This window comes from Pleurodeles waltl, chromosome 8 (assembly GCF_031143425.1).
Source record: "Pleurodeles waltl isolate 20211129_DDA chromosome 8, aPleWal1.hap1.20221129, whole genome shotgun sequence".
Taxonomy (NCBI): domain Eukaryota; kingdom Metazoa; phylum Chordata; class Amphibia; order Caudata; family Salamandridae; genus Pleurodeles; species Pleurodeles waltl.
The window spans coordinates 2,805,629-2,823,303 of NC_090447.1; the positions used below are offsets into that span (position 1 = coordinate 2,805,629).

A 17,675-nucleotide genomic window follows, 5' to 3' on the forward strand; every position below is an offset into this window, starting at 1 on the left:
GGGACCCTGTGACTGCACCAGCACTGGCCCATGTATCAATGAGGTGACCCTGTGACGGCACCAGCACTGGTCCATATATCACTGGGGTGAACTTGTGATGGCACCAGCACTGTTCCATATATCACTAGGGGACCCTGTGACGGCACCAACACTGGTCCATATATCACTGGGAGACCCTGTGACGCCACCAACACTGGTCCATATATCTCTGGGGTGACCCTGTGACGGCACCAGCTCTGGTACATATATCACTGGGGTGACCCTGTGACGGCACCAGCACTGGTTCATATATCACTGGGGTGACCCTGTGACGGCACCAACACTGGTCCATATATCACTGGGGTGACCCTGTGACGGCACCAGCTCTGGTACATATATCACTGGGGTGACCCTGTGACGGCACCAGCACTGGTTCATATATCACTGGGGTGACCCTGTGACGGCACCAGCACTGGCCCATATATCACTGGGAGACCCTGTGACGGCACCAGCACTGGCCCATGTATCACTAAGGTGACCCTGTGACGGCACCAGCACTGGTCCATATATCACTGGGAGACCCTGTGATGGGACCAGCTCTTGTCCATATATCACTGGGGTGAACCTGTGATAGCACTGGCCCATATATCACTGGGAGACCCTGTGACGGCACCAGCACTGGTCCATATATCACTGAGTGACCCTGTGATGGCACCAGCACTGGTCCATATATCACTGGGAGACCCTGTGACGGCACCATCACTGGTCCATTTATCACTGAGTGACCCTGTGACGGCACCAGCACTGGCCCATATATCACTGGGAGACCCTGTGACGGCACCAGCACTGGCCCATGTATCACTAAGGTGACCCTGTGACGGCACCAGCACTGGTCCATATATCACTGGGAGACCCTGTGACGGCACCAGCACTGGTCCATTTATCACTGAGTGACCCTTTGATGGCACCAGCACTGGCCCATATATCACTGGGAGACCCTGTGACGGCACCAGCAAGGGCCCATGTATCACTAAGGTGACCCTGTGACGGCACCAGCACTGGTCCATATATCACTGGGAGACCCTGTGACGGCACCAGCACTGGTCCATATATCACTGGGGTGAACTTGTGATGGCACCACCACTGGTCCATATATCACTGGGGGACCCTGTGACTGCACCAGCACTGGCCCATGTATCAATGAGGTGACCCTGTGACGGCACCAGCACTGGTCCATATATCACTGGGGTGAACTTGTGATGGCACCAGCACTGTTCCATATATCACTAGGGGACCCTGTGACGGCACCAGCACTGGTCCATATATCACTGGGGTGACCCTGTGACGGCACCATCTTAGTACATATATCACTGGGGTGAACCTGTGATAGCACTGGCCCATATATCGCTGGGAGACCCTGTGATGGCACCAGCACTGGTCCATATATCACTGAGTGACCCTGTGATGGCACCAGCACTGGTCCATATATCACTGGGAGACCCTGTGACGGCACCAGCACTTGTCCATTTATCACTGAGTGACCCTGTGACGGCACCAGCACTGGCCCATATATCACTGGGAGACCCTGTGACGGCACCAGCACTTGTCCATTTATCACTGAGTGACCCTGTGACGGCACCAGCACTGGCCCATATATCACTGGGAGACCCTGTGACGGCACCAGCACTGGTCCATATATCACTGGGAGACCCTGTGACGGCACCAGCACTGGCCCATATATCACTGGGGTGAACTTGTGATGGCACCACCACTGGTCCATATATCACTGGGGGACCCTGTGACTGCACCAGCACTGGCCCATGTATCAATGAGGTGACCCTGTGACGGCACCAGCACTGGTCCATATATCACTGGGGTGAACTTGTGATGGCACCAGCACTGTTCCATATATCACTAGGGGACCCTGTGACGGCACCAACACTGGTCCTTATATCACTGGGAGACCCTGTGACGCCTCCAACACTGGTCCATATATCTCTGGGGTGACCCTGTGACGGCACCAGCTCTGGTACATATATCACTGGGGTGACCCTGTGACGGCACCAGCACTGGTTCATATATCACTGGGGTGACCCTGTGACGGCACCAACACTGGTCCATATATCACTGGGGTGACCCTGTGACGGCACCAGCTCTGGTACATATATCACTGGGGTGACCCTGTGACGGCACCAGCACTGGTTCATATATCACTGGGGTGACCCTGTGACGGCACCAGCACTGGCCCATATATCACTGGCAGACCCTGTGACGGCACCAGCACTGGCCCATGTATCACTAAGGTGACCCTGTGACGGCACCAGCACTGGTCCATATATCACTGGGAGACCCTGTGATGGGACCAGCTCTTGTCCATATATCACTGGGGTGAACCTGTGATAGCACTGGCCCATATATCACTGGGAGACCCTGTGACGGCACCAGCACTGGTCCATATATCACTGAGTGACCCTGTGATGGCACCAGCACTGGTCCATATATCACTGGGAGACCCTGTGACGGCACCATCACTGGTCCATTTATCACTGAGTGACCCTGTGACGGCACCAGCACTGGCCCATATATCACTGGGAGACCCTGTGACGGCACCAGCACTGGCCCATGTATCACTAAGGTGACCCTGTGACGGCACCAGCACTGGTCCATATATCACTGGGAGACCCTGTGATGGCACCAGCTCTGGTCCATATATCACTGGGGTGAACTTGTGATGGCACCAGCACTGGTCCGTATATCACTGGGAGACCCTGTGATGGCACCAGCTCTGGTGCATATATCACTGGGGTGAACTTGTGTTGGCTCCAGCACTGATCCATATATAACTGGGATGAACTTGTGACGGCACCAGCACTGGTCCATATATCACTAGGAAACCCTGTGATGGCACCAGCACTGGTCCATATATCACTGGGAGACCCTGTGACGGCACCAGCACTGGCCCATATATCACTGGGAGACCCTGTGACGGTACCAGCACTGGTCCATATGTCACTGGGAGACCCTGTGATGGCACCAGCTCTGGTCCATATATCACTGGGGTGAACTTGTGATGGCACCAGCACTGGTCCATATATCACTGGGATGAACTTGTGATGGCACCAGCCCGGCCCATATATCCCTGGGAGACCCTGTGACGGCACCAGCACTGGTCCATATATCACTGGGAGTCCCAGTGACGGCACCAGCACTGGTCCATATATCACTGGGGTGAACTTGTGACGGCACCAGCCCTGGCCCATATATCACTGGGAGACTCTGTGATGGCACCAGCACTGGCCCATATATCACTGGGAGAGTCTATGACGGCATCAGCACTGGTCCATATATCACTGGGTGACCCTGTGACGGCACCAGCACTGGTCCATATATCACTGGGAGACCGTGTGACGGCACCAGTACTGGCCCACATATCACTGGGAATCCCTGTGACGGCACCAGCACTGTCCATATATCACTGGGGTGAACTTGTGATGGCACTAACACTGGGGTGACATTAGCACTAGCACATATATCACTGAGGTGTCACTAGGGTGACATAAGCACTACCAGTGGCCCATGACTCACAAGGCCTGGCCCTTGTCAATGTGATGGACCAGAGCTGTGTGAACAATAGCATTGGTCGGGTTGATATCCACCGGCCTTTGTGTGTCGGTAGCACTGGTACTGTCTATGTATCATAGGTGGCCTCACGATGGAGCTGTCACTGATATAATATTCAAAGCGTTCAACTGACTCTGAACTTGGTATACTTTAGCATTAGTGAGGTCCCTTAATCACTGCGATGAGCCTGCGGACACACCAGCCTCAGTTTAATCCAGACCCCTCTGTGCTGGTCATGTACCTACCTTAGCCATTAGGAATCTGGCAAAGGTACAAGCCACCAGCCGTCCAGTGTTCTGTTATGAGGCTATTCTAATATGCTGAGCCTTCAATAAACATTACAACCGATTTTTGGAAAGAGCTCTAGCCCAGAGAACCTGGTTAGCAGCGGGCTACAGGCACTACAACTTCTAGGACACATCCACATCAGGCAAAATGTTGGGGGCTAACCATGCAAAAAGAGGCCCCTCTCACACTATTCCCCCCTCCAAACGAAAGAGGAAGAGGCTACCCTTCCCCTAGTGAGTCTTCATCTTCTAAGTGGAATAACCTGGAGAAGCCATCTGCATTTACATGGGCAGTCCCAGGTCAGTGTTCCACATTAAAGTCCATTCCCTGTACAGAAATGGATCACCTAAGCAGTTTAGGGTTATCACCTTTCATTTGTTATAGCCATCTCATAGGCCTGTGGTCAGTCTGAACTGTGAAGTGAAAGCCAAACAAGTATGGCCTCAACTTCCTCTGAGCCTCAACCATGGCGCAGGCTTCCCTCTCTGTGGCACTTCATTTTTGTTCCCTGGTGAGTAGCTTCTTGCTAATAAAAGCAACTGGCTGGTCATGTCCATCATCATTCCTTTGGGAGAGGACCGCTCCTATCCCCATTTCTGAAGCATCTGTCTGGACTATGAATTCCCTAGGGTAGTCTTGTGCTTTTAGAACTGGAGCAGAGCATGTGCCTTTCTTCAGAGTGTCAAAGGCCTTTTGACAACACACTGTCCAGTTGATTTTTTCTGGGCATCTTCTTGGTGGTAAGCTCTGTGAGGGGGGCAACTATGGTGCCATAGCCCTTCACAAACCGGCTGTAGTATCCAGTTAAGCCAAGGAATGCCCTAACTTGTGTCTGGGTTGATGGAGCTTCCCAAGTCAAAATAATCTGAATCTTGGGTTGGAGAGGTTGCACTTGGCCTCCACCAACCAGGTGGCCCAAGTACACAACTTTTCCCTGCCGTATCTGGCACTTACTGGCCTTGATAGTGAGGCCTGCCTTTTAGTGGGCCTCTCAAGGACCTTTCCGAGGTGGATCAGGTGATCCTGCCCGTTGGAACTATAGACAGCTATGTCATCAAGGTAAGCTGCACTAAACGTTTCCAGTCCAGCAAGGACTTGATTCAACAACCTCTGGAAGGTGGCAGGTGCATTCTTTAGTCCAAGAGCAGAACAGTGAACTGATAATGCCCACTATGAGTCGCAAATGCTGGCATCTATTTTGCTCCTGGGGTCAGACCAATCTGCTAGTACCCTGATGTTAAATCAAAAGTACTCAGATATTTGGCTACCCCTAGTCTGTCTATGAGATAATCAGCTCTTGGAATTGGGTGTGCATCAGTTTTGGTGACTGAGTTGAGACCCCTGTAGTCCACACAAAACCTAATTTCTTTCTTGTCACCCTTGGAGTGAGGTTTAGGGACTGACACTGCTGGACTGGCCCAGGGGCTCTCTGATGGTTCAATGACACCCAAAACCAACATTTCCTTTACTTCAGCTTCTATGCTTTATCTGACATGGTCATGCTGTCTGTAAATGTGGTCCTTGACAGGCATGCTGTCACCAGTGTCCACATCATGGGTACACCAGTTTGTCTTCCCAGGGGGTCAGAGAAAATAACCCAGAATACTGGTTGAGGACTTGCCTGCAATCAGTCTGCTGTTGTTTTGAGAGGGTGTATGACAAGACCACTCCATCTACAGAACCATCTTCGGGGTTGCTGGAGAGGAGATCAGGGAGAGGCTCACCCTCATCCTCCTAACCCTCATCTGTAACCATAAGCATGGTCACATCAGCTCTGTCATAAAAGGGTTTTGGGCAGTTGACATGTATAATTCTTTTGGGGTTCTTGCAACTGCCTAGGTCTACTAGATATGTGACGTCCCCTTTCTTTTTAAGAATGGGATAGGGCCCAGACCATTTGTCTTGGAGAGCCCTTGGAGCAACAGGCTCCAACACCCACATTTTCTGCCCTGGTTGGGACTCTACCATAGCAGCTTTTTGGTCATACCAAAACTTTTGAAGCTCTTGGCTAGCCTGATGATTTTGCTGGCTTTCTCCATGTACTCAGCCATCCCAGAATGTAGGCCAAGCACATAGTCCACAATATCCTGTTTGGGCTCTTTGAGAGGTCTCTACCAACCTTCCCTTACAAGACTTAGTAGTCCCCTAACAGGGTGCCCAAACAAACATTTAGCTGGAGAGAAACCTACTCCCTTTTGTGGCACCTTCCTGTAGGCAAACAACAGGCAAGGAAGTAGGACATCCCATCTCCTTCTAAGTTTTTCAGGGAGTCCTCCAATCATGCCTTTTAGGGTCTGGTTAAACCTTTCCACCAGCTCATTGGTTTGTGGATGGTATGGGGTAGTGAACTTATAAGTCACTCCACATTCCTGCCACGTGTTTTAAGTATGCAGGCATGAAGTCTGACCCCCGTCTGATACTACCTCCTTAGGGAACCCAACCCCGGTAAAGATACACAGGAGGGCTTTTGCAACTCCAGGTACAGTGATTGTCCTAAGGAGAATAGCCACAGGATACCTAGTGGCATGATCCACTACCACTAAGTTATATCTACACCCTGATACTTTTGGGGGGTCAAGGGGGACAACAATATCAACCCCTACACTTTCAAAGGGTACCCCAACCACAGGTAGTGGCATTAAGGGGGCCTTTAAGTGCCCAACTGCCTTGCCACTGGCTTGGCAGGAGGAACAGGACTGACAAATGTCCTTCACTTCACTTTTGGGACATACATGGCCAGAAGAAGTGGTTAACCAACCTACTCCAAGTCTTACTCTGGCCCAGATGCCCTGCTAGGAGGATGTCATGGGCTAAAGTGAGAAGGAAGTCTCTGAACTTCTGTGGCAATACCACCCTCCTGGTTGTACCAGGCTTGTGGTCTCTGGCCCCAGTGTACAGGAGCCCCTCCTCCCAGTAGACCGGGTGGGTACCATTGTCATTTCCTAGCTCTTCCTGAGCAGCTTGCTGTCTCAGGCCTCCAAGAGTGGGACACTCTCTTTGTCCCTGGCAGAGATCTTCCCTGGAGTGTCTCCCTGGATGCAAGAGCTTTAGGTGGTAAAGCCCAAGCTCTTCAGGCTCAGTTCCTTCCAAGGTGGGTGACTCCTCCTCCTTAAAAGAGGGGTCCTGTCTTGGGATCTGTTTGGGAGCTGGTCCCCCGGTCTTCCTGCCTTTTCTCTTGGGAGGCTGGTCCACTATTTCAGGACCCAGCTCTCCTTTTTCTGTCTGTAATTTGCTCTGTGCCCTAGTCTTAAAACATGCCCACTCAGGGATCCCTAGCATTGCTGCATGGGTCTTTAGCTCTACCTCAGTCCAGGGGAAATGCTCCAGGTCATTTCCAAGCAGGCAATCTACTAGGATGGATGAGGACACAACCACGTTTTTCTGCCCTGCTACTCCTCCCCATTTAAAGTTTGCCATAGCCATGGACTGGAACTTGGTCTCACTGTCAGCACTAGTGACAGGATAACACCTCCCTACCAGGAACTGAGTTGAGGGAACCAGGTGCTGAGATACCATAGTGATACTAGCCCCTGTATCCCTCAAGGCTTCTGTTTTCTACCCATTAATCACCGGGTGCTGCCTGTATTTTTTCCTGTTACGTGGCCAGGCAGCACAGGATAAATCTACCCCACCCTCAGTGACTAATGTTGCCTCTGTGGGGACACCGACATGGTCAGGCCACACCTCTGACCCCATCTGGATATTGGCAACTGCATTTACTGCAGGTTGACTAGAGGCATTCTTTTTGTTTTTACAGGCAGTGTCTCCAGTCCGGTGCCCTTTGGCTCTACAATCTTGGCACCAAGCCTTGCTGGGGTCAAAGTGTTTCCCTTTGTACCCAACCCTGGACTGTAAGGAGTCTCTAGGCCCACCCTCCTGTGCAGATGTTTGGGGGCCTTGAGAAGACTATTGTTTTCACCCTTACTCCCATCTTTCCCTTGGGGGGAGGGGGCTTTTTGGCCTCTTTCTTTTGGTTTCCCCCACCAATGGTAGTTTTGATCACCCTTGTTTTGACACAGTGGTCTGCCCTCCTCCCCAATTCTTGAGGTGAAAGTGGACCCAGGTCTACCAGATGTTGTTGTAGCCTCCCATTGGAACACTCACCCAACAGATGCTCTTTCATAAATACATTATACAGCCCATCATAATATTGTACCTTGCTCCCAGCTAACCAACCGCCCAGCATTCTTACTATATAGTCCACAAGTCAACCCAGGTCTGGCTCTAGAATTTTCTATCCTCCTTGAACTTTAACCTATACTTTTCAGTTGTAAATCCAAAGCCCTCAATCAGGGTACCGTTCATGAGGTCATAGGATTTAGAGTCTGCCTCATTCAGTGTCAGGAGCCTATCCCTGCACTTTCCTGAGAATAACTCCCACATAAGTGTGCCCCAATGTTTCTTATCACTTTTCCACTCAGTGCAGGCTCAAAAAAGGCACAAAACCATGTCACTATATCATCCCCTTCAGTGAAGGGAGGGACAACTCCTTTTGGGAGTTTGATGTTTAAAATGTTTTCTTTAAATACGTGAATACTGCTACCAGAGATGGGTGCCAAGCCCAACTCTTTTCCTTGCTTCTCATCTCCAAAAGCTGATTCTCTAAAGCCAGTCTTTTGGTCAGCCTGGCATGATCCAGGTCTGTGCCTGTGGGTGCTCTAGAGCTTCTGAGGGAAGAGGAGCTACCCTCATCCCCATTATCCACAGGATCTTCATCCACCTCAGATGTATCATCATCATTTTCAGCTGGGGATGATCTCTCTCGTGCTGGGCCACCAGAAACCTACATTTCTCTGTTTTGGGGCTTTTTCCAGTTTGAATTTTTTACAGTCTGCAGAGCTTCCTTAATTGATCATAACTATGTGCCTCATAAGGTTCCAGGGTGAGCTCTTGGGTTCTGACCTCTGTATCGGACATTTTTATCTTACTAAAGCTCGTAATATGAAATCGTGGTGTTTATTGCATTACGTGGATTGCTTTAGATAAAGCAAGCTGCAAATGCAGTCAATCCTTCTTCGAAGACTGCTTGTGTGGGCTTTCCTCGTGTTTGTGTTTCCCCTGGTGTACGACCTCATTACTTGTGTCCTTCCACTGCTTACTTTTCAGATGGTCCTTTTTCTTTTCAATTAAGAACTCCATGAGAGCCCAAGTGTTTTCCAAATGTCTCGCTTGTGTACTTCTCTTCACCCCTCCTCCGCGCTCCATGTTGAAATCACCCGTGCGCTTCTCCCACACGCCCCTCCGTGTTGTACTTGCACTTCTGTGCTTCTCCCCTGCATTGCTTTTTCTCCATTGTGATACACCCTGTTCCACATGTTGTCTCTCTCACCTGCATGCTTCTGTTCCTCTTTGCTCAATGTTGCTCTTTTGCCCGTGATGTGTACTTCTCCCACGGCCTCCATTTTGCTTCCGACCCTGACCTCTGTGGTCCTTCCCCCTCCAGTGACCTTCATGTTGCTTCGACCCTCGCTCTCCTCATTGCTTGTCTCCCTGCATATTTTGTAGTTCTGTGTATGTGTGGTGCACGCTCCTACACAATGACACAGCTGTTTTTTTTGGCTTCCTCTTTAGCCGTGCTGCATAGCATCGCTAAAAACCAATGGCAAAATCATAAGTTTGAAAAGGTGGGACTTATTGGCTTTGCCATTGCTTGTTAACTTTGGCATTCTGAAAAGAGTGGCCAAAAACCCAGCACTGACTATGCTCTGCACCCCTATCAGGGGTGTGAATCTCTATATAACTACTTCAATACATAACATACAACACAAAGTAACCGACACCAGCAATGGTCTGGCCCATAAATCACTGGAATGACCCTGTGTGTACATGAATTATAAATCACTGATGACCATGAATGTAGGTGAGCAATGATACAGGTCTATTAATCACTGGCTGACCCCAGCTCCCCCTTCCAGCCCCCACACGTGGGGACACAAGCAGAGGTGCAGTCATTAGCACTGGGGTCCTCTGTGTGCCCCTGCACATAAATCACTAGGATGGCCCAGTGTGTCCATTCACTATAAATCACTGGGGTTCCCCTGTGATTGCACTAGCTCAGGTATTCTCCATAAAACACTTTGTGCACTTTAGCACTGAACCATAACTCACTGTGGGTCCTCTATGTGCACTTGCAAAGTTACACTAGGCGGCCCTGTGGGAACATTCACTATGGTGGTGACTGGGGTGGGAAGGCAAACTCATAGAGCAGACACCACTGAGGGAAGGCTCACTACTGCCATAAGTAACATTCCGGGAGTAGGACGTGATATGTATTTATGTCCTGGTGCACCTAATGGATCCTTAAATCATACCAAACGTTACAGACTGAATATGATTTACATCACAGTCGATCTCATCGATATGTCCATGCTGGGGCCCTGCACCATGGACTTAGAAAACTTGTGTAGTATAACTTCCTGGAGGCAAAACTGCTTATGGGAGGCCTGGGAGACCATAAAGTGACGCAAATATACCGTTCGCTCATACACCACATGCCAGGCACGTTTACTGAACTGTGACTCACATGTGAAGAGACCTGGCTGCCCTAACCCACAAAAAATGGACTAAGGCTCTGTCCCTCCACCACACACAGCAATCACAACCCGACCCCCCCCCTCATCCAACTGAAATATCCTCATAGAACATACTGTACAAGACATACACTTTGGCGGACTGGGGTGGTGACCTGTCCTACCTGCCTCCAGTGTGAGGCTCAGGAGGGGGATCATCTACATACTACATGGTGGTGTTTTGAGGTGTAACCATCCTACCTACCTCTGGTGTGGGGCTCAGGAGGGGGATCGTCTACGTTACGTGGGAGATGGTACCATCCTACTACATGCTACATGGTGGTGTGGGAGGTGGAACCATCCTACCTCCCTACGAAGTGGGGCTCAGCAGGGGGATTGTTTGCATGCTGCAGGGTTGTGTGGGACGTGGAACCATCCTACCTGCCTCCGGTGTGGAGCTCAGTTGGGGGATCGTCTACATAGTACATGGCCATTGGAAGGTTGAACCATCCCACTCGCCTCCAGTGTGGGGCCTTAGGAGGCGGATCGTCTACTTACTACATGGTGGTGTGTGAAGTGGACCCAACCTACCTCCCTTATGATGTGGGACTCAAGAGGGGAATGGTCTACATACTACATGGTGGTGTGGGAGGTGGAACCATTCTACCTGCCTACTGTGTGGGGCTCAAGAGGGAGATCGTCTACATACTAAATATTTGCTTGGGAGGTGGAACCGTCCTACATGCCTCCAGTGTGGGGCTCAGGAGGAGGATTGTCTTTCTGCTACATGGTGGTGTGGGAGGTGGTACCATCCTACCTGCCTCTGTTGTAGGGGTCAGGAGGGGGATTGTCTACATGCTACATGGCCACCTGGAAGGTGGAACCATCCTACCTGCCTCCGGTGCGGGAGTCAGTAGGGGGATCATCTACATACTACATGTGTTGATTTGAGGTGGAATCATCCTACCTGCCTACGGTGTGGGGGATCACCTACATGGTCGTGTGGGAGGTGGAACCATCCTACCTGCCTCCAGTGTGAGGTTCAGGAGGGGGATAGCCTACATGCTACATGTCGTGTGGGAGGTGGAACCATCCTATCTGCCTATAGTGTGAGGTTCAGGAGGGGATCCCCTACATGCTACACGGTTGCCTGGGAGGTGGAGCCATCCTACCTGCCTCCGGTGTCGGGCTCAGGAGGCTGATCATCTACATACTACATACTGGTGTGGGAGGTGTTACCATCCTACCTCCCTACAGCGTGGGACTCAGGAGGGGGATCATCTACATGCTGCATGGTGGTGTGGGAGGTGGAACCATCCTACCTGCCTCCGGTGTCGGGCTCAGGTGGGGGATCGTCTACAGACCACATGGTCGCGTGGGAGGTGGAACCATCCTCCCTGCCTCCAGTGTGGGACTCAGGAGGCGGATCGTCTACTTACTACATGGTGGTGTGGAAGGTGGGCCCATTCTACCTCCCTATGGTGTGGGGCTGAGGAGGGGAATCATCTACATACCACATGGTGGTGTGGGAGGTGGAACCATTCTATCTGCCTACGGTGTGGGGCTCAGGAGGGGGTTCGTCTACATGCAACATGGTTGTGTGGGAGGTAGTAACATCCTCCCTGCTTTCGGAGTGGGGCTCAGGAGGGGATTGTCTACATGCTAGATGGTTACGTGGCAGTTGGAACCATCCTACCTGCCTTCGGTGTGGGGCTCAGGAGAGGGATTGTCTACCTTCTACATGGTGGTGTTTTGAGGTGGAACCATCTTACCTGCCTATGATGTAGGGGATCATCTACATGATCACGTGGGTGGTGGAACTATCCTACATGCCTCCGGTGTAGGGCTCAGGAGGGGGATCGTCTACATGCTACACGGTGGTGTGGGAGTTGGAACTATCCTACCTGCATTTGGTGTGGGGCTCAGGAGGGGGATTGTCTACATGCTACATGGTGGTGTGGGAGGTGGAACCATCCTACCTGCCTCCAGTGTGGGGCTCAGGAGGGGGATCATCTACATACTACATGACGGTGTGAGGGGTGGAACCATTCTACCTGCCTACGGTGTGGGGTTCAGGATGCGGATCGTCTACATGGTGGTGTGGGAGGTGGAACCATTCTACCTGCCTACGGTGTGGGGTTCAGGATGGGGATCGTCTACATGCTACATGGTGGTGTGGGAGGTGGAATCATCCTGGAGGAGGGTATGCTCCTCTTTGGGAGGGGGTCTGGGGAAGACTGTCCTCTCCAATCCAAAGTTAGTCCTCCTCCACATCACCACTGACTTCGATGAGGATCAGTGTAGCTATCACTGGGCCTTAGTGTGGCCAAGCGAGACACTGCTCGTAAATGGAAAGCCAGCGACCCTTATTTCATGGACGACTGGACCAATAGCCTTTATACTCCATTATTATTTCGTTTATTTGCTTGATTAATAAATACCATTGCAAATCTTATATGTAAAACAAAAGCACAGAACACTCTATTACAACAATAACATATTTTCCAAAACAATACTATTCAAGATATATACAGTAAGGAGGGTAAAAAGAGAACAGAGAGGTGCAAGAGGCTTGACTGGTGCATGAGTAGGGAACTCTCCATTCCCAAGGCGAGGGGATGTCCCCTGAAACACACTAAGATCTGGAAGAAAAGGACAGAGTGTACAGGTGTCAACACTGATCTCAGACCCTCACCGGCCACCACCATGGAAGGGGAAGTAAGAACATTCAGGGAAACTACTGGACAGCCTGCTGTCGGGGAAACTGCCCGGTGGAAGCGACGGGGGAAGGAATGGGCCACTGGTGTTGTTGCATACAGTGTTTCATGCCTTGCTGTAGCGACATATCTATGTTAAATCAACAAAATGTTATTAAAAAACTATGGTGGTGATTTATAAATCACTGTGCTAACCATGAATGTGCAGTACCAATGGTACTGGTTATAAACCACTAGGCTCCCCCTTGCCTTACACTAGCACAGGTATTCCCCATAAACCACTAGAAAGGAACTTTATGGACATTAGTGCTGAACCATAAACCACTTGGGGTCCTCTGCACAAGCAGTCACACATCAATCACTAGGATGGCCCAGTGTGTGAATATGTATTTGTCCTCTTTGGCCCGCAAAGAAATAGGAGTACCCTGGGATCACACTGGTCAACAGATAAGTAGGTTGGCCTTCTGAGTGAATATTAGCAGTGGTATAAACCACACAGATGTCCCTGTGTGTGCACCTTAGCACTTGTGCCGCCCACAGACCACTGCGGTGACACTAACACTGGCACTAACCTGTAAATCACTGGGATGGGTCGGTGTGTGTGTGTGCATTTGTGCTGGTGTGCCCACAAATCACTAGGAGAAGGGCTGAGGGAGAGCGTATGTCTGCTTACCAGTTCTAGTGTGACCCATAAGTCACTGAGATGTCTCTCTATTAATAAGGATGTCCCTCGTAAGTCACAAGGGTGACCTTGTAGTGACACCAGCTCTAGCAATGATTTGTAAGTCACTAGGATGACCCTGTGGTGACACCAGCTTTGGCACTGATCTATAGGTCACGGGGGTGTCTGCGATGACACTAGATCTGGCACTGACCTATAAGTCACTGGGGTTGTGACCCTAGCTCTGGCACTGATCTATAAGTCACTGGGGGGTGACCCTGTGGTGACCCTAGGTCTGGCACTGATCTATAAGTCACTGGGGTGGTGACACTAGCTCTGGCACTGATTTATAAGTCACTGGGTGGTGACCCTAGGTCTGGCAGTGATCTATAAGTCACTAGGATGACACTGCAGTGACCCTAGCTCTGGCACTGATCTATAAGTCACTGGGGTGGTGACCCTAGCTCTGGCACTGATCTATAAGTCACTATGAGGTGACACTGTGGTGACCCTGCAGTGACCCTAGCTCTGGTACTGATGTATAAGTCACTGGGGCGGTGACTCTAGGTCTGACACGGATCTATAAGTCACTGGGTGCTGACCCTGCTGTGACCCTAGCTCTGGCACTGATCTATAAGTGACTGGGGTGGTGACCCTAGCTCTGGCACTGATCTATAAGTCACTAGGGGGGTGACACTGTGGTGACCCTGCAGTGTTCCTAGCTCTGGCACTGATGTATAAGTCACTGGGGCGGTGACCCCGTAGTGACTCTAGGTCTGGCACTGATCTATAAGCCACTGGGGTGGTGAGCCTAGGTCTGGCACTGATCTATAAGTCACTGAGGTGGTGACACTAGCTGTGGCACAGATCTATAAGTCACTGGGTGGTGACCCTGCAATGACCCTAGGTCTGGCACTGATCTATAACTCACTTGGGTGGTGACCCTAGGTCTGGCACTGATCTTTAAGTCACTAGGGTGGTGAGCCTAGGTCTGGCACTGATCTATAAGTCACTGGAATGGTGACTCTAGGTCTGGCACTGATCTATAAGTCACTGGGGCGGTGACCCTAGGTCTGGCACTGATCTATAAGTCACTGGGGTGGTAACACCTGGGGTGGTAACACTAGGTCTAGCACTGATCTATAGGTCACTGGGGTGGTAACACTAGCTCTGGCACTGATCTATAAGTCACTGGTGAGCCTAGCTCTGGCACTGATCTATAAGTCACTGGGGGGTGACCCTGCAGTGACCCTAGCTCTGGCACTGGGCTATAAGTCACTGGGGAGGTGACCCTGTAGTGACCCTAGCTCTGGCACTGATCTATAAGTCACTGGGGTGGTAACACCTGGGGTGGTAACACTAGGTCTAGCACTGATCTATAGGTCACTGGGGTGGTAACACTAGCTCTGGCACTGATCTATAAGTCACTGGGGGGTGACCCTGCAGTGACCCTAGCTCTGGCACTGGTCTATAAGTCACTGGGGAGGTGACCCTGTAGTGACCCTAGCTCTGGCACTGATTTATAAGTCACTGGTGAGCCTAGCTCTGGCACTGATCTATAAGTCACTGGTGACCCTAGGTCTGGCACTGATCTATAAGTCACTGGGGGGTGACCCTGCAGTGACCCTAGCTCTGGCACTGATCTATAAGTCACTGGGGAGGTGACCCTAGGTCTGGCACTGATCTATAAGTCACTGTTGACCCTAGGTCTGGCACTGATCTATAAGTCACTGGGGGGTGACCCTGCAGTGACCCTAGCTCTGGCACTGATCTATAAGTCACTGAGGTGGTGACCCTAGGTCTGGCACTGATCTATAAGTCACTGGGGGGTGACCCTGCAGTGACCCTAGCTCTGGCACTGATCTATAAGTCACTGAGGTGGTGAGCCTAGGTCTGGCACTGATCTATAAGTCACTGGGGTGGTGAGCCTAGGTCTGGCACTGATCTATAAGTCACTGGGGGGTGACCCTAGGTCTGGCACTGATCTATAAGTCACTGGTGACCCTAGGTCTGGCACTGATCTATAAGTCACTGGGGGGTGACCCTGCAGTGACCCTAGCTCTGGCACTGATCTATAAGTCACTGAGGTGGTGACCCTAGGTCTGGCACTGATCTATAAGTCACTGGGGGTTGACCCTGCAGTGACCCTAGCTCTGGCACTGATCTATAAGTCACTGAGGTGGTGAGCCTAGGTCTGGCACTGATCTATAAGTCACTGGGGTGGTGAGCCTAGGTCTGGCACTGATCTATAAGTCACTGGGGTGGTGAGCCTAGGTCTGGCACTGATCTATAAGTCACTGGGGGGTGACCCTGCAGTGACCCTAGCTCTGGCACTGATCTATAAGTCACTGAGGTGGTGACACTAGGTCTGGCACTGATCTATAAGTCACTGGGGGGTGACCCTGCAGTAACCCTAGCTCTGGCACTGATCTATAAGTCACTGAGGTGGTGAGCCTAGGTCTGGCACTGATCTATAAGTCACTGGGGTGGTGAACCTAGGTCTGGCACTGATCTATAAGTCACTGGGGTGGTGAGCCTAGGTCTGGCACTGATCTATAAGTCACTGGGGGGTGACCCTGCAGTGACCCTAGCTCTGGCACTGATCTATAAGTCACTGAGGTGGTGACCCTAGCTCTGGCACTGATTTATAAGTCACTGGTGACCCTAGGTCTGGCACTGATCTATAAGTCACTGAGGTGGTGAGCCTAGGTCTGGCACTGATCTATAAGTCACTGGGGGGTGACCCTGCAGTGACCCTAGCTCTGGAACTGATCTATAAGTCACTGAGGTGGTGACCCTAGCTCTGGCACTGATTTATAAGTCACTGGTGACCCTAGGTCTGGCACTGATCTATAAGTCACTGGGGGGTGACCCTGCAGTGACCCTAGCTCTGGCACTGATCTATAAGTCACTGAGGTGGTGACCCTAGGTCTGGCACTGATCTATAAGTCACTGGGGGGTGACCCAAGCTCTGGCACTGATTTATAAGTCACTGGTGACCCTAGGTCTGGCACTGATCTATAAGTCACTGGGGGGTGACCCTAGGTCTGGCACTGATCTATAAGTCACTGGTGACCCTAGCTCTGGCACTGATCTATAAGTCACTGGTGACCCTAGCTCTGGCACTGATCTATAAGTCACTGGTGACCCTAGCTCTGGCACTGATCTATAAGTCACTGGTGACCCTAGCTCTGGCACTGATCTATAAGTCACTGGGGGGTGACCCCGCAGTGACCCCGGGGTGCGAGGGCCCCACATGTCACTACTAAGGGGCAGTCTGTACATCTGCCCTCGTGCACCCCATAACCTCGGGGGGCTCTGGATGCCAGAGAGTGGGGGGGGGGGGGGTACTCTGTGTACAGTAACCCAGGGAGGGGGTGCAGACACCTCTGTGGTCACTCTGGGGGGCTGTAGTATCTCATGGGGTGTCATGCGATATGGGGGGGTGCAGACACCTCTCTGTCTCTCTGGGGGGGGTCCTACCTCCGCGGGGGGGGGTGCAGACATCGCCCCCTCTCTCCGGGTTGGGGGGGCTGCAGGGGACCCCGGTCCGGGGGGGTCAGAGCGGTGCACGGGGCCGGGCTCAGCAGACAGGAAGGCCCCGGACCCCCCTCTCCGGCCGCGTCACTTCCGGCTCCGGGTCACGGGCGGCGGCGGCAGCACAGGCCGCGGGGGGGGCGGGAGAGTGATGGGGAGCCCCCCCCCCACGCCTCCCTGGGACCCGCACCCTCCAGCTCTGACGCGCCCCTCGGCCCGGTGCATGCTGGGACTTGTAGTTCCAAGGTTTAAAGATCCCGCGGGAGGAGCAGAGACCGAGCTGGGGGGGCCGGGTTTGGGGGCCACAGGCCCCCCCGTGTGTGTCATTCAGGAGACATCACACATGTCTACACCATGCAACAC

At 51.8% G+C, this 17,675-nt stretch overlaps 1 protein-coding gene across 1 annotated transcript in view; it reads right to left on the reverse strand.

The window, feature by feature from the left end:
- The window catches only part of LOC138249653 (zinc finger protein 850-like), a 438,254-nt gene extending 420,862 nt beyond the window's left edge, over positions 1-17,392 (reverse strand). The window contains exon 1 of the mRNA XM_069203611.1: positions 17,259-17,392. Within this exon, the coding sequence (XP_069059712.1) occupies positions 17,259-17,282 (24 nt within the window). The 5' untranslated portion in view covers positions 17,283-17,392. The remainder of the gene's footprint in view (positions 1-17,258) is intronic.
- Positions 17,393-17,675: the final 283 nt, after the last annotated feature.